The 27,420-nt window shown below is 50.2% G+C and overlaps 1 protein-coding gene across 8 annotated transcripts in view; it reads right to left on the bottom strand.

Moving 5' to 3' along the window:
- The window catches only part of ATP9B (ATPase phospholipid transporting 9B (putative)), a 220,758-nt gene that overhangs the window by 32,658 nt on the left and 160,680 nt on the right, over positions 1 to 27,420 (bottom strand). For all 8 annotated transcript variants that reach the window (XR_008998392.1, XM_057504303.1, XM_057504304.1 and 5 more), the window contains exons 14-15: positions 14,828 to 14,940; positions 11,660 to 11,908 (exon numbers count right to left, since the gene is read on the bottom strand). Coding sequence is in view for 7 of the 8 variants with exons in the window: in XM_057504303.1 (XP_057360286.1) it covers positions 11,660 to 11,908; positions 14,828 to 14,940 (362 nt within the window). In the remaining variant the exon portion in view is untranslated. The remainder of the gene's footprint in view (positions 1 to 11,659; positions 11,909 to 14,827; positions 14,941 to 27,420) is intronic.

Here is a 27,420-nt window from a genome sequence, read left to right as displayed (position 1 = left end):
TGGGAGGCGACCTCCCAGCCCTGGGCACGTGTGGGCATGCTGCCCAGCCTACTTGAAGTGTGCTTTGTGGAGAGGCACAGGGGCTCAGGGGGCAGCAGGACCTCCGGGGGCAGGAGACTAAGGTGAGCCACGTCCACGTGGACGACCCCTAATGAAACCCCGGGAGCCGAGGCTCAGGAGGGCTCCCAGGACAGTCACGTACTGCTGCCAGGAGAAGTCAGCACTGTCTGCACAGCCCGGGGAGGTCAGCTGGGGGCTCTCACCAGGCCCCTCTCTGGCTGATTTCAACCCTTCCCTCACCGTCTCGATGGTGACCGTGAGTAAGACAGCCATGCAGAGCTCCGAGTCCTTCCAGTATCAGACTGCACCGGGCTGTGGGGACCCCCTACCACTCCAGAACACACACATCCACCAACTGCCAGCAGGCTGGACCGCTGGAGGCCCCCCGGGTGAGGGGAGCCAGGCCAGCTCAGCAGCGAGCGCACCCAGCTTGGGCAGAGGAGGAAAAAGCCGAGGGGGTGACAGCCAAGTGTTACCTGGAACTGCTTTGGGGAAAGAGCAAAGAAAGCAGTCTTTTGGCTGGAACTGGGGTGTTTCATTGCTTTGTACAAGTAATTGAAGTAAAGCTGCCTAGAAAGGAAGAATGGGGCCTCTGGGAAGGATCGACGTGACTGACTGGGTGGCGGGAGGCTGCGTCAGGGCACGGCCCTCCTGCAGGCAGATGAGAGCCCACCCGCAGTGGCTTCCTCGCCACACTTTGCCAGACTCCGCCACTCCGCCTGCGGTCCCCGGACCTGGCCGCAGGGTCACGGGACACGGGAGCGCAGACAGCCGAGGCGGCGAGCCCCTGGCCCGGCCCCATGCCCACACACTGACGGCTCCTTCTCGCCGGCCCTGCTCTGGCGGCCTGTGTGCGCGGTGACATGTCGCCATTCTTGCTCCCGGAGTTGTGCCACTGGGTCCCAGGTCTGACAAGGTTGTCTTTCGGAGGACACGCACAACTCCAGGGGTCTGTAGGCATGCTGGCCGTTCAGCAGTGAGTCAGGTGCAGCTCAAATTCACACCTCACTTGCCCTGGCTTTCCAGTGTGTTACTAAGAGACTGACGTTTGCTGAGATAAAATCACGCTATAGATAATACAGTCCTATAATTTAGAGCATCAGCAATATGCGCTAAATTACAGCACTAAAAAAAGACACATGAGCCCACAGAAACAAGAGCGTGCCCAGCGGGGCTAACTCAGCTGTGCGGCACCACGTCAAAGTAAGACCAAAGGGAAGCGTGCGGTCCTTCCCCGCGGGACTTCTCGGTACACTGCAAACGCTCCCGTCCGCCCCAGGCCGAGGTGCGGTTCACACCCTGTGGCCTGCCGACTGTGCCTCTGTGGGCCCAGCCCAGGCCTCGCTCCCCAGGGCGCCTGCCAGCTGCTGGCGCACCTGCCCGTCGCTCGAGCCCGTGTGGCCTCACTACCCACCTCAGGAGCAGCGCGTGCGAAGCTCTGGTACTTCCTTCCCTGGCCCAGCATTTTAACCAATATCAACTGGAGGGTCAACTCCCTACATGATGCCAACCAGAGGGAAAGAGTACAAAAATCCCACAGAGTAGATGCCTTGATGTCCTAATGCCGCCACTTGGGGTTGGGCAGGATTCTTTTTTATACTGTAAGGCAGAACATTCTGGAACAGGCCTGAACCTGGGGAGGGCACAGGCAGGCAGCACACCTGTGGCCCACATGCCCCGTGCCCCTCATCCTGGCAGACGTGCTACCTGGGCCAGCAGCCGCGGGCCCACGGCGAGCAGAAGGGCCTGGCTCTGCATTTGAGCCTTACGACCTTGGGTCGGAGCACAGAATCCAGGACGCCCTCACTGTTCGGGTGTATTAGTGGCATTCTTTCTAAAAGGCTTCTAGAAATGTTCTATCTGGGACAAGTAGAAATTAAAGGGTAGGAAGGTTCAAAGTCTGACTGCCTCCTTCCTGAAGGCACTGGGGCCATGACAGCTCGTTCCCTGGAGCCTGCAGCCCCGCGTCTCCAGACGGACAGCGAGGTGCAGGGGGCCCCTCAGGAGGGGCAGTGCCAGCCCGACGCTCGACTGGGGCCACACACAGACCCTGTGCAAGCCCTCGGCCTCAGACCCTGGGCGCGTGTGCCCACGTGCGGAGGACACACCCAGCTGGCCCCGCCGTCTGAGAGGAGGCGGGATCCGGCCCTCCCCTCCCAGGCATGGTCACTAGGCTGTCCTGTCCCCTCGACTCCAGAAGGCTCCCTGACGGCCCAGGGGGGCCATGCGTGCCGGCTGCCATCACGCCGCCACAGCAGCCCCGCTCTGCCTCTGGAGCTCCACTGTGACACCCACACCACGTCTGCCCCCCGTCTGGCTACGCAGGACCTATGGCAGGGCTGGAGCCTCGGCTGGAGGCACGGACGACAGCCACGCTCACTGCCGCACACCCAGTGGCCAAGAACACATTCCCGAGTCAACAAGAACTAGTTTCTGATTCGAGGTGATAAAGTGGGAGGTTGGCCAGGAGCCCCAAGACCTGAGTGGCAGCCTGCTGGCCCGAGCCTGCCCGGGTGCTGGGATGGACCTGCAGAGACGCCTGCCCGCACACCGGGGGTCACAGTCTAGCAAGTGCCCGTCTCTGCCTGGAGGCTGCTGGCAGCCTTTAAACCGCGTCCTTACACACAAATGCCAGCCGCCTGCACGAAGCAGAGGCCCCACAGCCTCAGGTGCTACCCAGCCACACTCCTGCCCTCACGGGCCCATTCAAAGCTCTTGCCAGTGTTTAAAGTGGGTGGCTCCTCCCTTGTTACTGGGTTTCTAGAATTCGTTATGTATTTCGGTTTCTATTCATTTGTCATAATGTATTTTGTGAACATATGCTAGAAATCTGTGGCTTACCTTCATTTTCTTAACAATGTCTTTTGAAGAAAATAGGATTTTTACCTTCAAGTCCAATTTAACAATTTTTTTTACAATTTGGGCTGTTTGTATCCCATGAAACCATTGCCTAACTAAAACTTTAAAGGTTTTCTCCTAGATATTTTAAATTCTTAGGTTTTTCTCTTAGGTCTATGACAATTTCGGTTAATTTTCGTACATGCTGAGAGGAACTGGCCGAGGCTTTCTGTGCACGTGGCTCTCCGGCTGCTGTGGGCACCATCCGTCCAAAGGCTCAGCCTGCAGCGGGTTTCCTTAGCATCTTTATAAAAGATCAGCTGACACCTTGGTAACAGTCTTCCTATCCACGAGCACAGAACACTTCTCACATACAGACCCTCTCTGGTTCTTCTTCAGTCTTCAGATGTCTCAGCACACAGGTCCTACACGTATTGTGTTACATCCGTCCTTCAGCATTTCATGGTAGCGAATGCTGGGGGAGCCTGAGATCACCAAGTGTCTGAACATGTGACCTCACTCTCTGCGAAGGGGAAACCGAGGCCTGAAGAGGTTCAGTGGTTTCTGGGTCCAGGGTCCACCACCTGCTGGCCTGTCTCCTTCACAGAGCATTCTTTTGTGCTGGCGAAATGTCATTGCAGACTGTAATCTGGTGTGAAACTGTGTAACCACTTCTCAGTTTATGTATCTCAGCATATACATTTAGCAAAAAAATATATACACAAATGAACTGTTTTCAAAACAGACCAATTATTTAGAAGCAATATAATGAATGATAAAGAATTTCTAATTCTACAGATTCTGTTTCAGCAGGTTTTGGGGAAATCCTCAGATGTTTCTCAAGGGTAGCAGTGCTGAACAATCGTTCTGGCAATTAAAAGAAAACAAAACAAAACTTCCCTTGCCCTCAGGTGAAATGCTTGCATTTGTCGTGCTTTGCTCACGGAAAAACACGGGCACCTCCTTCGGAGGCTGTTAAAAGGGTTGCATGAGTGGACATAGGTAAAATGCTGACAACAGTGATTTAAAGGATAGCTTCAAAATTAGCTGTTATTATTCATATGCCACATTTTTACTTAAGTTTGTGAATACACGTTTTCACTGTTGAGGCTTTGTGAATGGGGTCCAGTCTTCAACATGAAGGGTTGTTGATAAATAACAAAGCTACTGACTCACATAATTTTGCGGCGACAGCCTACTGAGGTCTCACGATTCTGATGGTTCTGCAGACGCTTCTCATGGTTTTCTACATGAATAGTCGCATCGTGTGTAAGTGGTAATCTTATTTCCTTCTAATAACTGTATTGATCTCTTCTGACATACTGTCTTGACAGAACTTCTAGGACATTATGATGGTGATGGTGTCAGCAGATGTCTGTTTTATTCTTCATTGGGAACGACTGTAGAGTTTACTTGGTATGACGGCTGAGTATTGATTCAAGACTGCAGTTATGAATCATGTCAAGACAGTAGCTTTCTGTTTTGAGTTTATTGTCATTGGATCTGGGGGCTGGTCTGATTCGATCAGGAATGGGCACTGAATTTCAATTCAAATGCCTTTTTAAAGTCGCTAATGCATTGAGATGAGATTATTGAGTAACTTCCAACTTACAGATGTAAAGCCACACAAATATATTTCCTAGTATTGGATCATTCTCGTATTCCTGGGATAAATGCCACTTGGTCACACTTTTTCACTATGCTGTTAAGTTTGATTTGTTGGCATTAGTTTCAAGATTTCTGAATCTGTTCATAAGATTCCTCTGTAAATTTCTTTTTTATTGTGTATATATTTGTGTTATCACAGTCAGATTTTAGAGTTTAGGATCAAGTTGGCTTCATAAAATGATTCAGAAGGCTTTGGAATTTTTTCCTTGTTCCAGGTAAGTCTTTATAGTGTGGGACTTATTTGTGGCTTAAAATAATTGACCTACAAAATCAGTCCACAGCGGTTTTTGGTGACTTCTTGAATTTCTTTTCTGGTGTATTCAGGCTTTATATGTTCTTTAGACTCCACTTTGTTAAGTTATATTTTTCCTCAACATGGGTATTTAATGAGGTTTTCAAAAATATTAGCATTTGGATTTTCATGATATTCTTATAAAATTTTAAGCTTATTTGCACTCTTCATATGCATGGTTCTGTATATACCTAGTTTGCATTCACTGTTTTGTATCACTTACTATTTCTGCTAACAGCTTTTCCATCTATTACCTTTCAGGGGGTCAGCTTTTGAATGCATTTGCCTCTTTAGTCATTCCTCTCGGTGTTTTTCTTTTTATCTTTCTCCTTCTCTCCTTCGGTTTTGTTTTTTCTTCTAAGCTTTTTAGCTAGATGCCAAGTTCACTTACTTCACTTCCTACCGATGCCCACGGCCTCCGGTTGGTCTGCAAGGCACACCCTGTGCCGGCTGGTGGGGGCAGAGGGTCCGTGCCGCTGCCCACACCTGGGAGCTGGTGCCAGTCCAGGGGTGCCCCTGAGAGTGGGGACACCGCTCCGGACCACGGCCGCTCTGAGGCTCCTCTCTGTGTTTGGCCAGACTGCGCGCTAGCAGACACATGTAGACAGAAAGCTGCTGAGGGGCCGGTGGAAATTGCTAGGCCTTCGGCATTTATCTCGGGCCTTTAACACACGGCCACCTGCCTTCTCCACTGTGCGCCTCCTGGTCAGGGGCAGGGCTGCCCACGTCTCCCTGCTCCCTCTGGACATTGTCACGATGGTGCGGGCCACCTGCACCCTTCCTCTCGCCACCACAGTCTCAGGTCACAGAAACTTCCCTGGTGCCCAGGTGCACGTTCTTCAGTAAGAGAGTTTCCAATGCTATTTGATTTCGTCTGTTTAGGCAACTTTGTCAGTATTCAAATAAAATATGGTTTATCGAATACTTCTTGCAAGCTGCCGTGCTCATGTGGAGGCTGCTGCCTGACATTATAATAGGATGTAATCCTGAGAGATGAAGTGTAAAGATAACCCAGAACTAAAGGCTTAAAACATTTCAAATGACTATTTCTCTGACTACTGCAATTACTGACAGTAATGCAAAGTAAAAATAGTTAAAACGTGAGTGTAAAAACTATATTCACGTGTGAGCTTGAGCCAAATCTCACCCACAGGCAGGTCAGTAACACAGACCTGATCTTTGTGTCAGGCGATCCATTGCTTCTCCATGCAAAGCAGCCAGTAGAGAAAGGATTCACCGAGTCACACACATCACGTGGGAGGAAAGATAATGTAGAGCAAGATGTCATTTATTAATCTTTCTCTATAATCCCATTATTTGAAGCTTTCTGTACTATTGTGCTTGAAAAACTTGGGAGGAATTTCCTTCATCATATTTGCAATTACGTACACACAGCTGCCAGCTCTGATCCCGGATGCACCTTACACGCCGTTTATATGTCAATCCCTTCTCCCTGACAAGCCCTCGCTGCCCACTGCAGTGTTACCACCATTGTTGTAACTGGATAGGATTACGGACATAAAGTGCAATCTGATCACCTGGAAACACCGCCCATCAGTGGCATGACAGGCTGTGCGCACACTCTGCTGCTGAGGACCACGGGGAGGGCTAGCATCACCGAAGGGACCTGCTCCCCTGCACATTGAAACACCAGTCAGTCCTGCCTCAGTAGGTGCACATATAATGGATTTAAAACCACCGCTGGCCCCATACACTAGCATTTACTCTGGCAAATCCAGAAGCAATGCTATTAAAGAGGACACGTTCTTCTATTTTTATAAAACCTGCTCATGGTTTGTCATAAACTTTAGCTGATTCTGCACATAAATGTCTGAGGGAGGAGATGACATCTATACCTTGCAGTAATATTTAAACACAGAGCTTTCCCATGTGAGGGGCCTGAAGAATAATAAATAGCCTGGGTACAGGAGTAAGCAGTCTTTAAAAGTCAAGGCCAATCCATCTTTTTGGACCAAAAGAGGCCAAAGGTCCTCAAGGTTTGTCACCAGTCACTCGGCCTGAGGACCTTTCCACTCTGCCCAGGGGCGCACGCCCTCGCAGTGGCAGCGACACGTGCCCTGGTCTCTGGCACACAGGACGCCAGTGCTGAGGCCTGGGCTTAACTTTGTCCAGGAGTTTCCAGGGAACACTCACTGCTTGCCAGGCTGGAGTTGGCTACGTGCTGCTGTACGGACACAGTGGCAGGCCGCGAACTTTCTACTCTCTTGAGGAAATGAAGCATGATGGCCATTGTGAGACAGGCGACGATGCACTGCGGGGTCCCCGGGATGGACGCGTTGGCAGTCAGGACTGCCACACCACCACCTGCCACGCCTCAAAGTCAGCACCAGACGTACCGAGATGACACGCCACGGCGAGCGCCTGGGGACCCCACAGAGCCACAGGGACTTAATTCTCCCAGAATTCCAGTATTTGTATAAAAAACTACCCTGTGCACATGTGTAGGCAAGGTAAAAAGATCATTTTTTGTTTTCAGGAGCATGAAAATGAAGACTACGTGTATCGTGAGAGTTGCAGCTGTGACACAAGAGACTCAAGAAAAAAGATGTTATACTGAATACGTCACGTTTTTCCTAAAGATGAGTGTGACACAGAGACACAAACAGGGACAGTGCTGGCGCAGAACACAGGCCCTGGAGTCTCCGAAAGCTGCTGCTTATTAACCTGTATGTCGGGCAGGTCAAAGCTGAGGTCAAACAGAAAACATCAATTGAGCCATTTCCCTGAATCAAGCTCCAGGGTGCAATATTCTAAGCACTTTATTCAATAAAAAATGCTTTTCAAATGGTGCTTTGGTGATTGGGAACATTGCCGCCATCCGTCAACCTCACAGCAGCAAAGTTCAATAAGCTAAATAATGAACCATTGAGATTATTTTCCTTAGGCTTTAGGGTTTGCAAACGCTGCATCAATAGAGAGCTTCAAAAATTATGATGAAGCCTATTCTTTCCCTTTTCAAATTTAAAATACGCTAGGGACTTTTTTTAAGGCTATTTAATGTTCTGCTACTTTTAATCACTGTCCAATTTCCAAAGTAGAAAAACTTTGAACAAGTAAAAGATTTACGTATAAGACTGGCCGTTTCTCTTTGATTCCAGTAGTTTTTGAGTCAGTAACACCCTTCTCTGCTGCGGATTCCTAATTCAAGATTTTAAAAGGGTGATAACTTACACAAAAACCAAAAGATGAAAAACCCCATGTATTTCAAACAAAATGTATATTTATTTTTGGCAGGTAATAAGGTACATGTATAATATAATATTGTCAAAACTTTCAATAAAATTTTCCTTGGGTGATATCTGTAGTCTATGTTTCCCATCTGGGAAATAACTTTTTCAATATATAATCGTATGGAACTTTTCAGAATTTCTAGAATACTGTAATACAAAAAGCACATGTTTAGCACGTTCTGAGAATGAGAATGTGGCCCATTTCCCCCTGCAGCATCCCGGGCGACCCGCACTTGCCTTGACGTGCGCCCCGGAGCTCTGGCACAGCCGTCTGCACGCTTATACTTCACCCGTCTTACCATTTTAGACCCCCAAATTTGCTTTTGACTCTTGAATTTTGCATTTTCTCTTCCCAAATAAAACAATTTGATACACACACAACCCCTAAAGTCATACTGAGTCTGGCTACAAGAGATTCTTAAACATTAGTTGGTCAACAGAGCCTATAAAATCCAGCAGCGGGCACAATGACGTCTTGCCCACCAATTCAGGTGCGACAGCAAGCGTGTGAGGGTGTCGGGCCTGGTGCCCACACCTCCCCAGGTACTTCCTCCAAACGACAACTAGGTTATCCTCCGGGAGCGGCAACCATTCACGGCAGGGCAGCTAAGCCCACCCACAGGCTCAGCCAATACCTCCTGGGGGCAGAGAAGCAGCACACCTCCACCATCACAATTCATGGGGGACCAAAAGGCAAACGCCACCCACATGGACACAGCCTGGCTTGCCTCCAGGGCTCTGGCTCCGAGACTGTGGCAGCATGACCAGAGTACTGGAAGAGCTCGACTACACAGTGTCAGCTCTGCCCACTGCCTGCTCCGAGCACTTCCCACCATGTTCCCAACAGCCTGCGGCTCGGCCAGCAGCTCAGGTACACAGACACTGTGAAGCGAGACAGGCTAGAGCTCGGCCCCTCCCAAAGACCTTGCGGAGTGCCCGGCGATGACTGACCACGACACCATCGTGGTGTGCGGCGGTGCCCGGGAGCCGCCACAGGGCGCGTGAAGCTGATGACAGTGGTTAGAGAGCAAGCAGGCTTTGAGATCCTTCTTTATCTTCATCTTTTCTCATTCATTTTGATTGAAAAATAGCCCCTCTAATTATAAAAGTAGTAAGGTTGCTATAAAACGTGAAGTAGTAACATGACAGTGAGTAGAGAAAAGTAAGAGCTCCTTTGCCCTGATGTGCAGGAGGCAGGCAGCCCAGGCAGAGGGGTCTGAGCTACTCGGGCATCGGAAGAGCACTTGGGTTGGGCACAGCTGGACAAAGGCAGAGACGAGGGGAGGCGGGAGTTCGGGGCCGTGGAGCTGCTCAGCAGACCCATCTGTGTGGGCCACGCCTGGGCACTATTAGAAGACTGCAGGCACGTGGGTCAGCAGGAAGGTTTTAGTGAACACGAGGCCCTGTAGGTTCAGGAGCAAATGTGGCCATGAAAGCAGGGTTACAGGGAAGGCTGTGGGGCCGCAGGCACGGGAACCACTGGAAGGGAAAGAGCCTCTGGGGCAGGTGTGCAGACCCTCAGGGAAGTCCCAGCACAGCACGGTGACTAGCAGGGGCCCGGGCACAGGGCCACGTGACATGGAGATCACTGGGGTGTGGACAACCACGCGGGGACAGGAAGGGCGGCAGGTCTGTGCAGAAAGACGAAGAAGGCGACCGTCGATGTGCTCGGTTCACAGGGAGACGAGAAACCGAACGGAAATGTACTCCGCTTTCCGTGTCTAAAAAACAACGAAGCTTCTATCTTTTTGGCTGCTTTTCACCACTTTTAAGCTTTTATGTGACTAAGGACATTTAATTTCTAAATTGGTTTATTTTGGTTATGATAATTTCTTGACTATACAACAAAAAAGAAATATCTATGTAACTAGGTCTGTACCTATGTAAAGCCTGAAAATAAATTTGGTTTTCAAAACACAGCAGCAGCATGTAGTTTTGTGAAACCCCGTGCTGCTGACTAGGGCTTTGCACTGTTCTTTCTTGCTGTGAAGTTACAGAAGGGTGACTGAGGCCTGTGCACTGCATTATGTCCCCTGGATGATGTCTGGAGGGACAACCATGAGCAGCCACTTTGGGAAGTGGAGAAACCGAGGCCCTTGTCGCACCACAGCCCCTGAAGGTGTGTCAAAGGGAAGGGTCAGGACGCAGCCGGACTGAGACGCTGGGACCCGCTCTCAGCCTGCACACAGCCAGCCTTTCAGGAACTGAGAATGTATACAGAGAAGGGAAATATACAAAGAGAAAAACAGAACAAAACAATGCCCCCTGGTGTGTGGATAGGGTGCCCCCTCAGAGCCCCCGGGTCTGCAGACAAGGATGTGACTGGCCGCTCTGAACACAGAGTGCCTGGACACATAGAGGCAGTGTGCAGGGGGCAGGAGGGAAGGCCTGCAGGCAGCAGCGGGCCCCACACACTTCCGCTCCCCCTCCCAGGTGCTCAGGCAGCCCCTCTGCCTCGGGCCACGATGAGTTGTGCTGGTCACCCACCGACGCCGCCCCATACATGAACGCACCTTCACCTTGTGACTGCCTGATTATTTACTGGGCAAACGGGGATGCCCCTGCTGACGCCGTGGACACTGTCCTTGCCGTCGCCGACAGCCTCGGCTTGGCCACGGCTGTGCAGCAGGGGGCCTGGCTCTCCAGCCTCGCACCTGCCTCGGGGGACGGAGCCTGCTGGGTCGTGGCCACCCCGGCGGGAGAGGCGGCACCTGGTTCCTGACTGATGCTTTGACAGTAAGGACTTTTCTCTTTTGAAAAAAACTTGTTAGCAAGAATCATGAGGTCAGATTCTTCTTTTAAGCTTTAACTACAGGTACTTTTTGGGGCATTTTCTTACATGACCCAGTTTTACAGAGAATTTGAGGCAGCTTGTTTGCTATATTGCTTCCGTGGGTGGTTTGTTACTTTAGAGAAGGGGCTGTAGGGTCTCGAGCAGAGAGAGTGGACGAACAGCCTGTGAATGAAACACACTGACTGTACAGGGACTGGGCACGTGATAATGGGCTCCATCAATCTAAAAACCGAAGAACAGTGTCAAGTCAGAAATGACTCATTGGCCATTTTTGTCACCTGTACATTTGTGAGATGATTTACATCCCAATTCTCTCTTGAAATAGATACACTATATCGAAATTGTGGCAAAAATAACCCAAAGCTCAACGTGCAGATCTGATGATTTGGAGGCAAGGAGAAACTGGATGGACGCCTGTCAGAGCGACCCCGGGTCTGGCAGCTGTTCTGAGATCCGGCCTGGCCACAAATCGGTGCACAAAATGAGTGAAACTCTCTGATTGTCTTTTCCCCAGTAACTAACTCTCGGACATGCAGAGATGCGTGGACACAGTAAGACCAAAGGCACGTGTCTGGGGCCCTGACTACATCGGGGCTGCCCCCTGGGGAGCTGGACGGCTCTGGCCCAGCTAAGGCACTCAGGTCTCTCACAAGGCTCCTCTCTGCACCCCTCTGGGCCCGGGTGAGACATACCAGGTGACACGGCTTTGACTCTGAGGAACCCCACGGATTAGACTGCGCAAGGGCCCCAACTGACCTCGTCGGGGCTGGAGGCCTGGTAGGCACGGTTCTCATCGCTGAGATCTCGGTCCACCTCTGCACACTCTGCCTCCCCGGCCACACCGGCTCGAGACTCATACACCGGCGTCACGTTGTGGCACAGTGCAATGGCCTTCACTGCTTCGTGGACTCGACTGCTAACACTTCTCCTAAGTTTGGGAGCCGAAGACTGGGCTATCCTTGGTGGTGTGGAACTGGTATTGCTTCCACTGGCTGGAGACTGCACCTGTAACAAAGAGAGTGTAGCAAAGCTGGAGATAAAGCTGATACTGGAATTAATACAGACTGTTTTTATAAGCTAGTTAGCCATCAGTAAGAAAAGTGCCTTGACTTGGTGACCTAATTTGATTCTGACTGTCTTATCTATTGGTATGATAAGCTGTTTTTACTCTAGTACTGCAAAGTGCTTTGGTATTTCCCAGTTGTCAAGTATAGCAAAGTATTTGACATAATACCTAAAAGATGACAATTTCCTTTTACTAGATCCAGTTTAACCATGGCATTAACTTGCCAAGTCTTTAATAATTCCTGTTTATTCATTACTTCTAGAAGCAGAGTAAGCTAAAGAACAAAACAGAATGGCATATTCACAACTGCTTTCATTTTTCTTTAAAAAATGCTGTATAAAATGGTATAAAGTTAAAAGCAGGAGAAATGTTCATCAATTTTCCCTTACTACCATAAATTAATCTATCTTGCAACAGTCTCTGATCAGTATCTAATTTTGTAGACAATAATCAAATACAATGAACCGTCACATTCTGAGGGAAAACAATGCCATGTCGAACTCAGCACCGCGTCCTCGCACGGTGACCACCAGCTGGCACTGATGTGTGTGCTGGCTCGCGTCACATGCAGCTGCGCTGGGGCACCCGTCTCCACCAGCGAAGCGGGTGACTTCTTGCCCTTCACCTCCTGCTCGGGACTGTCATACCTCTTCGGTTAACTTCAGAGTAGCTCATGACGCTCCTCCTTGGGAGCCAAGTCCCTTGCCGCTGGCTGGGGTGCACAGAGCCACTGAGCCGTGAACACTCTGCCCATCAAATTACAGTGCTGTCTAATGAGGGGTTTAACCTCTCTGCTCAGCGGGCGCCGCCTTCCCAAGGGTGAGCGTTCAGGCCCCACATCTGCGTCCTGCTCTGCTGCTGCTCCGGCAGGAGGGAACTCGGCTGACTTCCTCCTCTGGATTATGTTATGTGTGCTCGTGGCCGTATAATTTAATTTCACACAAATTCCATTAAACACCGTGCCCTCTGTCACCAACTGCTTCCAGTGGGGAAATATGATCAGGTCATGAGAGATTTCTGTGACCTTACTGTGGGGGTCTGGAAGGCTGCTGTCACCCCAGTAAGACAGCAGAACCTAAGGAACACGATGTCACAAGGGAAGTGCTGCCAACGACCATCCAAGAGAGCTTTTAGTAAAAAAAATTTTGTAAGTCCTCTTAGATGGAATTATTTTAAGTACTAAGTATTTGTTGTTTTTATATAATGACTGATCTTTTCTGCTTCGATTTTTTCTAGTAAAATAATTTATTTGTAGCTATAAAAGTCATATTCATGGATAACCTATCACTACTCAAGGTCACAAAATGCTATGAACTGAAATGAACGACATCCACGCACATATGTAAGTTATGTGCATGGATGTATGCTTATGAGCGACAGACACTACATGCAATACACGTACACACACGAGGTGTTTTCATCTGACAGCATCTAAAAAGTAAAGAAGAGTATATGCCAGCCTGGGAAGCATTACAGCGGAGAGGGAAGGCTTTCACCGTGCTGAGGGCAAGGCTGACAGTCTACCCTGAATTCTGTCCGAGTGGAAACTGCGAAGGGCAAGTGGGAGTCCAGCATGTGCACACCCAGGCTGGGGTGAGTTGCCGGGACAACGTGCGCCAGCCTCTGGTGGGTGTGCCCCACCCACAGGCGCTGTGGTAGTGCTGCGGGGGCACAGGTGAGGTGTTGCTTCTCTGCAGAATGAGTTGCCCATGAACCTGATGTGCCTCAGCTCATTATCACACAGGCAACTGCATTCTGCCCCCCATCAGCACAGAGGTGAGGGCGCACCACGGAGCTAACGGCTCCTCCAGATGTGGTGGCCCTTAGGGGAGTGCCTGGAACAGACCCCACCGGATGCCAGGTTTGCTCACACAGAAGTGGCGTTGTATGTTGCATGACAGCTAAGAAGAAATCCAAAGGAAAACCAACACCATTTGAAAGCAGGGTTCCAGGAACCAGGGAGCCCACAGGAAACACCAGAAAATGGCTTGGGCTCCCCACCCCCCACTGATCGCGGCAGGACCCACACACACACAGCGGCCCTCACGGGTCTAACATCCCCAGCCTGGAGTGTTAAGACGGGGGCCAGGCAACAGACCCGCCCATGAACAGCGCATAGCCCAGTGTCTGGCAAATGCGGTGAGGGCCGGGGTGCACCCTAATGGGAAGCCAGGAATTCCCACTCTCGTGACCCCAGAGAGTTCCAGGGGCTCCAGGGAAAAAGATAAGACTTGGGTCATGTGAAAACAAAACAACCACAGAGTCCTTATCTAGCAGAGATACAGACTAAATATTTAGGCGGGAACGATGTGGTCCTGAGCCTCCCTTCAGAACCATCCAGTGGGGGAGAACGGCTGTGGAGGGATGGTCGGCCAAGCGGGGAGTCCCTGCGGGGAGCGGCAGCTGTGCGAGGGCTCACAGCACTGTGGGCCCGCTCCTGCTCACTGGCAAGGTGAACACACAGAATGCGCCTTTATAAAGTACGAGAAAGTCTTATTAACTATGAGGAAAAAACGGGAACTGTTGAATGCATTTGATAAAAGCAGCATTCTACTTTATATTCTTAAAAACACTGTGTTTACTGAACAGCTTTTCAAATAATTCATGAAGAAAATGCAACATAAGTAAAATGACCTAAGGTCATTATGTCCCTTATGATTATATAATATAGAAATGCTTATTTAAAGCATATTGATTTAAATAATGCTTTTAAATCAAAATGCTTTGATTTGAGAAATGACCTGAACAACCTTTTATTCCTAAATCATAACCGGTGACTACAGGACGTAGGGTCCTTAGTCTACAGGCCGCTTCTCTCGGCACAGCCTGCAGGAAGCCGCGCGGGGCCCGCGGTGTACCTTGGGGGGGGCGCTGGCAACGTGGCTGCGGATCTCGTCCATCGTGTCTGCCCCGTAGGACACCGTGCCCAGGTGCAGCCGCTTGAATACCATTTCGTTCTGGGTGAGGGTCCCTGAGAAGAAGCAGCAAAAGATCTGGGTTACTACAGGGAGCCCAGTGGGAGACAGGCCTGCACAGCCGCGTGCGGGCCCCAGGCGGATGCGCCTCCTCCGTCCGCGCACATTGTGACGTGCCTGCCACGCTTTTCGTTTCAGCAGTGAGGACCGGCGGGGGCCTCCCAGAAGGCCAAGTTCCCTCTTTAACAGCTTTTAACAATGTGAGGGGTTCTATTTACATGAAGAACGTCCGGTCTCTGCCCTTCAGTTCAGATCTGTGATTTGGTACAGATGCAATTTTTGCCCGTTCTGAAAAAGGCAGGCATAAAACTGCAGAACTGAGCCCGTCTCTGTAAGTGCGCTTTGGAAACTGCCTGGGAAAGACATCAACCAGCCCAAAGCAATGGTTTTCAAAAAAACCAATTTCCAACCAGTATTTCTGATTGAGCAGAAACACATGCGCCCGTGAGCATCACCGGGAACAGAAAGGTGGGCGTCTCTTCAGCCGGGTTCTCAGCGAGCCACCAAATGCACTCCTGTCCCGCTGCCCCCAAGCAGATGAAGGGGCGGGGAGTGCGGCCCAGGAGGTCGAGGCCACTCCCGGGGGCTGCTGGCCAGGGACCGAGCTCCAGCAAACACCTCACTCTCGGTGCAGAAGGAAGCGGTTTACAAGAGGGCATCACAGGCTGGTTTTAGGGGGTGTCACAGTTTTGGCTTCCTATGGAAAATATACACAACCAACCAAATGAGGGGAAGTAACACTATGAGTAGAGATAACAGTATACATTTTTAAAGTTGGTGAACTTTCATTAAAAGTGGCACATAAATCACAATGTTATATACCTTAATGACTATGAAAGGAGTCCCTAACCCCTTGATATATGTATCACTTAATATAAAAAAATACATATAATACATGCATGTAATATTTGCTTACCCGGGGAAGTTTGATGCCCTGCAAACATGCACATCACGTGCAGTATGTTGTCTCGCTGGAGTCCCTGCACTTACTTCAGAGCACAGACCCACTGACACCGATGTGGACACGAACAGTCATACAGCCAGTCAATTACAGTAAACGTCAGCCTACAAAACTCATAAATATTGACTAATTTTTGTTTTTTTCTGGCACACATGAAATTGAAAATAAAATACAAAGTGTTTCATATCTATCTGTGACTCCATACACATTAGAATTAGTGTTCAAAGCAAAACAGCTCATCTGACTCAGAACTCCCACCAGGACACAGGCGATTTTAAAATAAAGGGAAAACCTATACTTTACAATTGCTATTCTAGTGACTGTTTTGATAAGCCCTCCCACAAGGACGGGCATAATATATCAGCTTCATAAATCCCAAAGAGCATACTATCAGAAGATCATCAGTTTTATAAATTTTACCTTTTACAAAATTCAACGCAGCCCTGCCAATATGTTGAGTAAATGGCTTGCAAGTTCCTTGAAAGTAACTGAGAATCACAACAACCAAAATAACATGAGAGGCAGTTTATACAACTGCTGCTTCTCGTTACGCCATCTTCATTAAATAATGGAGAACTTAGAACACTAGTTCACAGTAAATAATGGAGTCAGCAAACATTCAGTCTTCAAGTGAAATGAGGTCCTACGGATGCCCTGTATCAGATCTGAGATGTAAGCAACAGATCTATTATTACCTACAGCCAAAGGATAATGAAATTTGCATGAATCCCATTGCAATAAGCATAAAGTTCACCTGTCACGGGCTCAAATGAGCAGTTCTCTGAAAAATTACTTAACAATTACATTATTTAAATTAAAAATGTTTCAGTTATCAGATTGATAGAAAGGGATTCCTTTAGACTTGTTTTCTCTGATGTGCACTGGATGTGAAGCACTGTAATCTACGGTGGGCCATCGTAATCAGTGTAAGATGAGTAATACTCCTTTCAGCCTAGCTGCTCTGTACTAACCGTCTTGCAGAGAGCTGAGGTGAAGAATACTACACGGGCAACTGTGTGCCTCTGGCCAAGAGGGGCCGGGCTGCAGGGCAGGCCTGGATGCACTGGGACTCAGGGGCCAAGCCACCACCATGGGGCCACCACAGGCCTGATGCCGAGTCCCGCCGCTCCACTCCCCCTCTTCACAGTCTGCGTGCAATCAGCTGCCCGCCTTCCCACCTCCACCCAGAAGACGGGTGAGCTCTGTCCCCCACAGGTGCCTGGGGCCTCGCTGGTCAGCTGCCCCAGGGGTCCAGCCTAGAGCCCAGCTGCTCACCAGCACTTCCCCCTAGTGTGGAGACCCCCCCACCCCGTCCCCTCCTTTGCTGACACACCACAGGCCCTCCCCACGTCTCAGAGTGGCACAGTGCCCCCTGACAGGCTGGAACCCCTGCATTCACCTGGCAAAAACCTGAAAAGGTTTGGTGGTCGGTGGGCCGGCTTCAAGCCCTGCCTATCGCCTGTGGGCCGTGGAGCCCAAGGTGCTGCCCGCTCTCAAGCCTCAGAGAGCCACCACCTGTCCTGCGTGGAGGCGGCTGAGAACGAGGAGGGCCCGTGAGACACGCCAGGCCCGCCAGCAGCAAGGGCCCTTCCCTTAGAGCCATGGTGCTGTGGGGAGAGGGACAGGCACCCAACAGTCCCGCTACTGGGAGGCACTCAGTGCGCCAGACACCCAGGGGAGCAGCCGACATGGCCTGGGCGAGGCTGGACGGCTGCTTGGAGGCAGCAGGGGGCCTGGTGCAGCTAGGATGGAGGAGGTGGATGACTGGGCATGGCAGGGGACACAGGCAGCAGGTGTCTGGGGCCTGAGGAACGGTCAGTGAGGGGAGGGTGGGGGAGCCGAACGTGTCCAGTTGCCAAGGGGACCCCATGCCATGCTTCTGGGCTCCAATTTCATTCTGGGGACTCCCGTGTGGGTGGTGGGGACTAGTCACCAAGCTGGCGGTGAGGGTCAAAGGAGAGGAAAGACCGGGTACAGCGTCTAGGTGAGACAGAAGAGGAGACAAATCCTTGCTGAACTACCCATAAGCCCAGACCAGAGAGGGCCCGGCACCAGCACGGGACACAGAGGCCCCAGCCCCACTCAGGAGGCTGGTGCGCCAGGCGACGAGACAAGGAGGTGGGCAGAAGAGGATGGCCTGGCTGCTGGGCCTGGCGGGCGGGCGGCCGGTGGCGTCCTTGGCCCTCACAGAGCCGCATTTTGGTCAGAGGCCTGCTGCCCAACGAGCCTTGTAAAGCTCACACCCCAGCGTTGCGGGCAGGCTTTGCTGGTCCTTTCATGCCTTTAAGCCCCAGGCTGGCCTCTCGGGCACGGGGCCCAACCCAGCGACACGGTGACGGTGTGAGGCCATGAGCCACGCTGTCGCCGTGCGGAACCCTCCCCACTCTCTGCTCAGACGGGCGGGCGGGCACTACCTGAGTCACACGAGTAAACATGGCAGAGAAACTAAAGCAGCAACTCGTGGTCAGGCTGCCGGCACAACAGCGGGGCAGGGATGCGGATCCCTTGGCTACGTGTTCTGTGTGTCTCCCACCATGCCCGGCTGCCTCGATCCGACTCTTGGTAATGGACCAATAACCAAGTTTATGTGCTGTGCTCTTACTTGTTGAGGAGGCTGAAAGCTTGATTCAAAGAAAGGTTACAAGGCGTATCAGGAAAAAGAGATCAAATTACTGTTATTATCACTGATCAAAATGTTATCAAACAATTAACAAAGATCAGCTATTTCTAGAAAGCTGTCTGGGCCACGTTTGACAGAACCATCATACCATCTCAGCCATGCACACTAAAGCGCGTGCGGGCCAGGGGTCCGCATCAGGCCGCGGGGGCTTCGGGAGGTACCTCTGTGGTGCAGACGGGGGCAGCCTGTGCACCGGGAGCCTGGCCGAAGCGGTGCCAGGATGAGCGTCATCATCCATGCCAAGCAGACGCTCCGTGCAAGCTGTCACTCTTGCTACATGCCCCACGCAGCCCCGGAGTGGGCCGGCCACGTGGGCCCAGCCTGGCGCCTGCACTTGCACGTCCAGCTCCAGGAATCTGCACGTTCACCATGAATACTGCGCAGCTATCTGCACAAGTGTTATCCTCCTCAAGCCACACAAAAGCACTGGGGAGACAAGCCCGTGCGGCCAGGGCTCAGAGCCGAGTGCCATGGAGCAGGGCCCTTCGCTGCAGCTAGAACCGGGCAGACAACACATTCGCACTCGGGGTGCAAGGAATGCTAGACGACCGTTATGTAATGTAGTCTCCACTTTAGAAAAAACTACCAGGGTTTTCAATAACATGATGGCAAAAAGGAAGATAAATGTGCTTTTACATAAAACACTACATTCCAGTTAAAAGAAAATACGTTATAGCGAAACGAGACTATCCTCCCTGCCAGTCAGTCCTCTTACCAAAGATCTTTTCCTAGTTGCCAGTCTGAGAATAAGGTGTTTCCATTTTTATTTTGAAATAATTAGATTCACAGAAAGCTGCACAGGCACACAGATGTCCCCGGGCCCGTCCGCAGCTCCCGCTGGCTGCACCCCACACCACCGGCGACACCGGCCCAGGACCGTGACGCTGTGCGTGGTTCTGCGTCCCTGCATCATGCGCAGAAGCGGAAGCCCCACCGCAGCCCCGCTCAGAACCAACCGCCTCCACAAAGACCCCTCGGCTGCGCCGCCTCCGGCAGTGGGGCTCCGAGGCTCCGTCTGCGTAATGCCATCGTTCCTAGGGTGGTCCTGGTTGCCGTGTCACCTCCACCGACTGCCTGGCAGAGCAAAGTCCGGGCCACGCTGGCTGGGGCGCTGGGCTGCCTCTGATGGCTGGAAGGGAGGAGGCCTGGAGCCCTGCCCAGCCTTCGGGGCGGGAGCCACAGGCTTTCCCCTCAGCTTTGGGGAGACGGGTCGGATGTACGCATGGTGTGCGGTCAAGACGAGCACGTGGTGGTGTGCTACTCACTACCGAGATCACGGGGCGCTGGCCGATGCCCGCTCCTGCCGCACGACCACGTAGACGGTTTCGCTGCGGTGTTTGGATGGGAGGGAACGCACACGTCTGTCTCGCCAGGCTGCTCCCTGGCTCAGTCTGTGCCCGTGGCGGTTCCAGGTTGCTGGCTCCTCTAGTCCCGGTCTTGCAATACGTGAGGCAGAGGACACGCAGGGAATTGGCCACTGTCCCCCCGAGGCCCGGCCTCTGGCCAGTCTGTGTTCTCCCCCCACATCTTGCGCACGTTCCACATACAAAGCCACACTGTGTGCACTTCGTAGGAGGCACAGCCCTTGCTTGCATCTTGACAACTGTGAATGCTCGTTCACCCTCCCAGCACAGAGCACTGTCATGACAAAGCTGGGAGCATCGCACAAAAAGGCAGAAGACACTTGGTGTACTTAATTCTCCCCTGTCTTGGAAAGTAATTAGTTTATTTGAAAAAACCTTTTTTTCCTCTCTTGACTGACTTTACAAACTGGAGTTACTTGTGAGTTTAACACAGATTTAGGACCCTGCAAATATCTGTAAAAGCAACATGACAATGTTTGAAGAAAACCCACATGTATTCACATTAGCTGATCTTCGGAACATTGATATTCATTTCTAACTTCAACTTATTATTGAGTCATCAATAGCCGGCAGTAATGCACCTGCTATCAGCAACACCCACGCGAGCCCTTCAGTAGGAGTGAAGCTGTGCTGATGACACGAAACATCCAGAAGAAAACACGGGGCGGGGGTGGGAGGCGCGGCTGGTACGGGACCCGCCGGGCAAAGCCCGTCCTTCAAACACCTGCTTAGTTCTGCCCCCAGACGTTATATCCTGGTACCTGTGCTTCAGTGGGCCAGAGAGGACCAAGAAAACCCTGAGTCAAGGGGACGTCAAGGGGACGGGGTCCTGGGAGGCGCTGGGCAGCCACCACTTCAGCTCAGTCACCCAGGACCGGCTCCCTCCATGGGACCCCTCGCCCGCCCCCCAGCGCAGGTGACACCACTCGGACCCGCCCCGCCCTTCACCAGCGGCCGGCTGGCGCCCCCAACAGAAGAGCTCTCACAGTGAACACCCGTCCAGGGCGTCACACCAAGCCTGACGACACCCTCTAACTGCCGGGAGGCCTGTAGGCCCAGGTCTGGTGTCCGCGGCCCCTTCCTCCAGCTCCCCGCTCCTTCTCCTCCTTGAGCTCGTTAAGAAACTGACTGAGTCGGTCTTAGCTCCTGCGGCCCGCGCTCTGCTGCCCGGACCCCGTCGACATGCTCCCCTCGAACCTCCATGCTCTGTACTTGCCGGAAACTGCGCTGGCCGCCGTGCGGGGAACAGCCCCTCCACCGCGAGGCTGGACACTTGGCAGCCTCTTCCCACAGCCGGCAGGCTAGCCCTCGATTCCTGCACCCACAAATCCATCCTGGGTTCAGAGAAGTACAGGTGTGAATCACATGACAGACCACATGGCATCGGAGCATTGTTTTCCTGAGATTATCGAGGATGAAACGTCCGGTATTCCCAAACACAGTGTATCAATATGGGCAAGAAAATTTTTTCCAAATCAAAGACACCGTGTCAGCATCACTCCATTCAGGCCATGCGGAGACAGTAAAGGTGGTGTTGCCGAGCGACCACATCTTAATACATCACTCTAGCCACCTGTCCTCGACCTGCCTGGTGACAGCATTTCAGGCTCAGGAAATTCCCAACTTCAGCTCTGCTGTTATGCTTACTTCTTACCACCGTTTGGAGAAACCTCTAGAGTGACTGACTCCACATGTGCATGAAGACCCGCCGAGAATATAGGAGGCCAGAAAGTCACCACAGATGAACACAAGTAGATGAATATACAGTTGCACATATACATTTAGTTTAAAATAATTGGAAAGATATCTGGAGCCCAGGTTTGAACTGTTTCTTTCTCCTTTTAGGTTTTGTTTATAAAGTTTAGTACTTAGGTAGATACCTGGAAGTTCTTTATTTGGTTGCTTAACTGAGCTGGGGAGAATGAAATAGAAAAGAAATTTAGAATACTTTAAGTTTAAAAAGATGATCATTTTATATTTTACATTCAGATCTACAATCCATTTTAAGCTAATTTTTGTGTATGGTGTGAGGCAGGGGTCCAACTTCATTCTTTTGCATGTGGATACCCAGTGTTCCCGGCACCAATTTGTTGAAAAGATGATCAATTCCCCCTTGAAAGGTCTTGGCACCCTTGCTGAAAAGGAACCGGCCCTTAAGTGTCAAGACCCACGTCCGTCCCAAGTCTGTCTGAGACAGCGCCTCGCTGTCTCAAGCGCTGTGGCTTTGACTTGAGTCCAGAAATGGGGAAGTGTGAGTTCTCCAATTCTGTTCTTTTGTTCCAAGACTGTTTCAGCTACTTTGGGTCCCTGATATTTCCTTATGAATTTCAGGGTCAGACTGTCAATTTCTTGAAAGGCAGCAGCTGGGATTTTGATATGGATTGTGCAGAACCTACAGATCAATTTGGGGAGCACCGTTGCTGCCTTGGCACCGTGCAGTACTGACTTTATTTTCTGATTCCATTGTAAATGGAATTGTTTTCTTAATTCTACTTTTTGAGAGTTCACTGATAGTATATAAACATATAATTTGTTTTATAAATTGATCTTGTATCTTAAGCCTTAAACTCATTTGTTGGTTCTAATAGATTTTAGGGGATTTCTTAGGATCTTCTATATAGTGACCATGCTACTCATAGTTTTACCCTCCTTTACAGTATGGGTGCTTTTTTTTTCTTGCCTGATTGCCTTAGCTAGAATCCTGAATGTTCATAGCATTATTCATAATAGACAAAAAGCAGAGACAACTCTGATGTCCACCAACTGATAACTGGACAAATAAAATGTGGTCATCTACAGGGTGGAATATTATTCAGCAACAAAATTAATATTAATATATTAAACAGAAGTAAACTAATATAAAAATGTATTAATATATTAAACAGAATATTACTCAGCAACAAAAGGAAAGTACCTGGTAATGCTGCACGCAGATGAACCCTGATAATGTGATACTGAGTGGAAGAAACCAGTCAAAAAAGGCAGCATACTACATGGCTCCATTTCTGTGAGAAGTCCAGAATAGGCAAATGTACCAAGACCAAGGGGAGGCGGGTGACCAGGGGCCTGTGGCTTTAATGGAGGGTGCAGATGTTCTGCACTTAGACCGGTGAGGACCATGCGACAGGTGTGCCGGACGCCGGGAGGGGAGGGGTGTGTCTTGACAGTTTGTCATGTCAATCAAACACTCTGTGATGGCAGCTGCTCCATCTTCTAAAATTTCAATGTCACTAATAAATCATCTTTTAAGCAGTTTAAACTGATCTGTTATTTTGTCACTTGAATAAAAAAATATTTGTATCTTGTTGGGTTAAAGAAACTAGAATATTTATGTAGACATTCCTTTGTGTACGTGGCACATATCATGTCTTAACATATTCAGATGAATCCTGATATGCTTTTTAGAATTTCCGTGGTGTTTTCATAGCTGGCTCCGAAATGCTATGACTCCGGAGGGTCAGCACTCGCTTCGGGCTTCCTACCCCCTCCTGTACAGCAGATGAGTAGGGGGTTAAATCAGTTATTAAGAATCAGTAGGACATGTCAAATCTTATTTTAAATGACTTCATGATTTCAACCAGCTGATAGTTTCTGCAGTTTTTGTCATCTTGCTACAACAGAAATCAGTACGTCCCAAATTTGAAACTTCACAAGAGGAGGGACTAACTCAGGCAGAGATCAGGTCAGCCCCCACGCCATGGAGCTCAACAGTGACTGGTCATGACAGTAGGTCCATGAGCAGGAAACTGTCTTCTGATAAAAGGGCTGCTTGTGACTCCTGGGGGGAAAAAAGCTATAACTCTTTAAAAAAAAAACAGAGTTTTTTGGACTACAATGAGCAAATCATGTAAAGAGGAAATCATCCTGCAGGCATCATCCTGAGGGTGCAACAGATGACAGATGTGATTCACAACCACGCAAGGACGCATCATCGGGGAAGCAGATGCGAGCTCTCCGATCGAGTATTCCTGGAGTGCAATCTGGCCTCATACAAGCTCACACAGCCACAGCAGAGCGTGACTGACCATGACAGAGCAGCTCAGGTCTGACCGACAGCTCAGGGACAGCTTACCTACCGCATACAATTTCCTGTGAAGATTCCTGTTAAAGTATGACCACGTGGGATCCACAGCTCTATTAAAACACAAAATTACTCGGACCTTAAAACAAAGGAGTAAAAACAAAACTTCCTAAAGTGGGAAGACTGATATACCAAACTGTGGAGCATGCACTTTTAAACACATTTGACATTATCTAATGTGGAGTTACATATTACATTTGCTGGAAATGAGCCTTTTCTCAAATTCTGATTCCCAGCACCGTACACATCTGTTCAATAACTGCATGTGCTGAGTATCTCAATTGATCCAAACACCCCCAAAATGTTAATTACAGCGCTCACACCCAAGCGCACACATTAGTTCATGGTATAATCGAAGGCCCCAGTTGTCACCCTCTGGTTTAAGAACATTAATAAACATTCCCAATCTCACCTGGGAGAGGCAGGAGCCACACTGCCCAGCGCACACACCCTGACGTCCTTGCGAACCGCATTTCCCCAACACAGAGGATGCAGTCCCATGAAAGTCACATGTGCCGGTCTAAACAACGTGGCATTTTGGGTAATGGATGTATAATTAAAACATAAGTCCCGAAAAACCTGTTGTTTTAGTGGTTGTTTTCAGTAATGGCTTTGTTCTACATGAAGATAAAAACTCCCTGACAAAGGAATTAATGTATTGCTTTAATAGGCTGCACCCTGAGTTAAGTTTTAAAATTTATGAGTTCTCTGCAGCATTGTTCTTTAAACAATGGCACTGTCAGACGCCACCAGTGAGAAGACGAACGTGCTCCCAGCAGATTAAGTACAAATGATCTGTCCTGCGCTTCCAGCATTCCCTGCTCGTTCATCAGGGGCGTCTAGCATTTCTGGTCAGTGTCAATATGCTCTGCATCCTGGCAGTTAACAGATGTCTACCCTTGTTGAATGAATTACTTTATGTTTCACGCACTGGTGGCCGCAGATGTGTCACTATAGCAACATCATTAATTTCAGATCTCACCGGAAACGTGCACTCCAATCAAACCTAATTATACCACACTGCTTTCTTGTCCACAAGAAGGAAACTATCATGCAATTATCGGAAAACTTCGTTTCTATTCTGCAGTGCCAAACGAGAGCAGCCTAGAGACAGGCATCTGTCAGCGAGCACAGGCCCGACCCAACCCTCAGCCAGGACCACCTCACTGCTGGCATCAGACAACCGCTCACGCTCAGTCATTCTGGCTGGAACGCGGCCCCCGAAAGACATCTGCAAACTACCCTACGACCCCACCCCAGACATTGGGAACGTGGGAGATCTCCACGCCCTCTCCAAACACACCCCCGTGATGCTGGTGGCCGCCACGGAGAAGACTAAAACCTGACCAACTTCTGGCTCTCCTGAGGGGAGAAGCAAGGGCTGAAATTACTTGTAGGACTAATGTAAGGAAGAAAAACAGAGCACAATTACTTATACTCCTGGAATGAAAGTGCACATCAGCAAGTATCAGACAAGTGTTGTTCCACCAGGACAACAAACCAAAGTGGGCAGGCCAAGTGTCTGGGGCTTGGCCATGATGTGCAGCCCTGCACGTGCCTGGCTGCCCTGCTGTGCGGCCCCCACCGCCTTTCTGGATGATGACACAGGGCTCTGCTCAGAGCTTAGGCTATCTGCCCAAGACTACATGTCAAGCGGTGACGCTGTGAACAGCCTCTGTCTGACTGTGTGAGAAGCCTGGTCTACAGTCCAAGCGAGGGTGGGACCGAATCCTGCCACCCGCCCGCAGTGACAAGACACCAGCAGCGAGCCCTTGGTCTCCATCACCCACAGTCTGGTCAGTGCGGCCTTTACGGATGGCCTCCAGGAAGAAGAGGCCCAGGCCCCTCTGGATGGGCAGCACCCGACACCTTCGGCTTTGACAAGGGGTACAGCAGGAGTGACGGGGCTGGACACTGAGACCGGGTCTTGGGTGAAGATCTGCTGGGAGGCATCCAAATGCAGGGGCTGCCCGTGCCCCTGCCCGTGCCCGGCAACAAACAGCTGACAGAATATCCCCATTCACCCCGTAAAGTCAACTGTGTCAGATTTTAAAGTGGGAAAAATGACCTCTTGGCTGCATGAGGACAGCCTGTTCACACAAAGGGTGGCACCTATGCACTGGTCAGGTCTTCTGTGAGGCCTTTCAAGATTGTAACTTGCCTCCACACAGGTCTTACATATTTTTTGTTTGAATTTATTTTTAATTACTTTTGACTTTTTGTTGCTATTCTAACTGAAATTTTTTATTTCTAGAAGTGTTCCAATTGTTCCTGGTTATATGGAAATGCAGTTTAGTCACAAGTACAGACTCCACATCAAAATTAAACTCTTTTATAAGTCTAAAAATCTTCCTGATGGCTCCTCCACGTCTCTTTGCAGACGGCATTTGTTCTCCTTGAGCACAGCCCGCTTGTGCACACCGGTGCCCAGAGCCCACCTGGGGCGGGTCTCCGTCTGGCACACATGCCCGTTAAGAGCAGCCTGATTAGGGCAACAAGCCGGGCGGGCTTCTGCTGGTGATGGGCAGCCTGGCGACCCGCGCGCTGCCTGGGCACTTGCTGGCTGTGACTCTGGTATTGTCCAGGACTCGCCAGTACAGGGACGCTCTCACCTGCCTGCAGGACCTTTCTGAGTTTGGGTTTCCTTTGTGTTCTGACTTTAAACTACTTTCAGTTGTTTTCCAGAAATAACTCAATTTTCGGACCCTTAAATAGCACTTCTGCTTGCTTTCGAGTGTTGCTACAGATTCATCCTCTAAGCATTTTCCCGCCAGCTAATGAGGCTGGGAAAGGAGCATCTGAAGGCATTTTCCCAGCCTACCTTCTAAACCCGAGCCCCTCATGTTATTACTTCTGTTATTTTCATTTTTGAGCATCACCCTGCAGTCAATTCCGGAACATCCCACAACACAAACCCTATGAAAACCGAGCAGGCCAACAGCCAGACGCTGACTGAACTGTGGCAACGTGGATGCTCAGGACGAAGGCTGCCGACATCTGCGGGGCGCCATGTGCCCAGGCCTGGTGCCACAGCGCGTCTCCCCTCACTATGCATCCTGCTCTTTCCATAATGTCACCACAGTCCTCACCCGGCCCCTTACGTGTTTCCTGTGTACCTGAGCCACTGTGAACGGGCCTCGGTTCTTCGGTCTGTTCTACACACATGGGAACAGTACTGTCACTCTGACCTGTGACCTGTCACCACTGGTTCTTATTTTTGCAGGTCGTCTCCATGGGTGTTACAGCCACAAACATTTGTATCTTTTTTTGGTTGCATATCTTACTTCTACTTGTCTTAATGCAATGGCTACAGTAACACATGCTAAGTAACCGTATTGCTGGCCATATTTCTCTTTCTTCTTCCAGACTATAATGATTTTTCTAATCTTT

This window comes from Manis pentadactyla, chromosome 6 (assembly GCF_030020395.1).
Source record: "Manis pentadactyla isolate mManPen7 chromosome 6, mManPen7.hap1, whole genome shotgun sequence".
Lineage (NCBI taxonomy): Eukaryota > Metazoa > Chordata > Mammalia > Pholidota > Manidae > Manis > Manis pentadactyla.
Note: the sequence above shows the minus strand (reverse complement) of the source record. Positions and strands in the feature narration are given on the sequence as shown.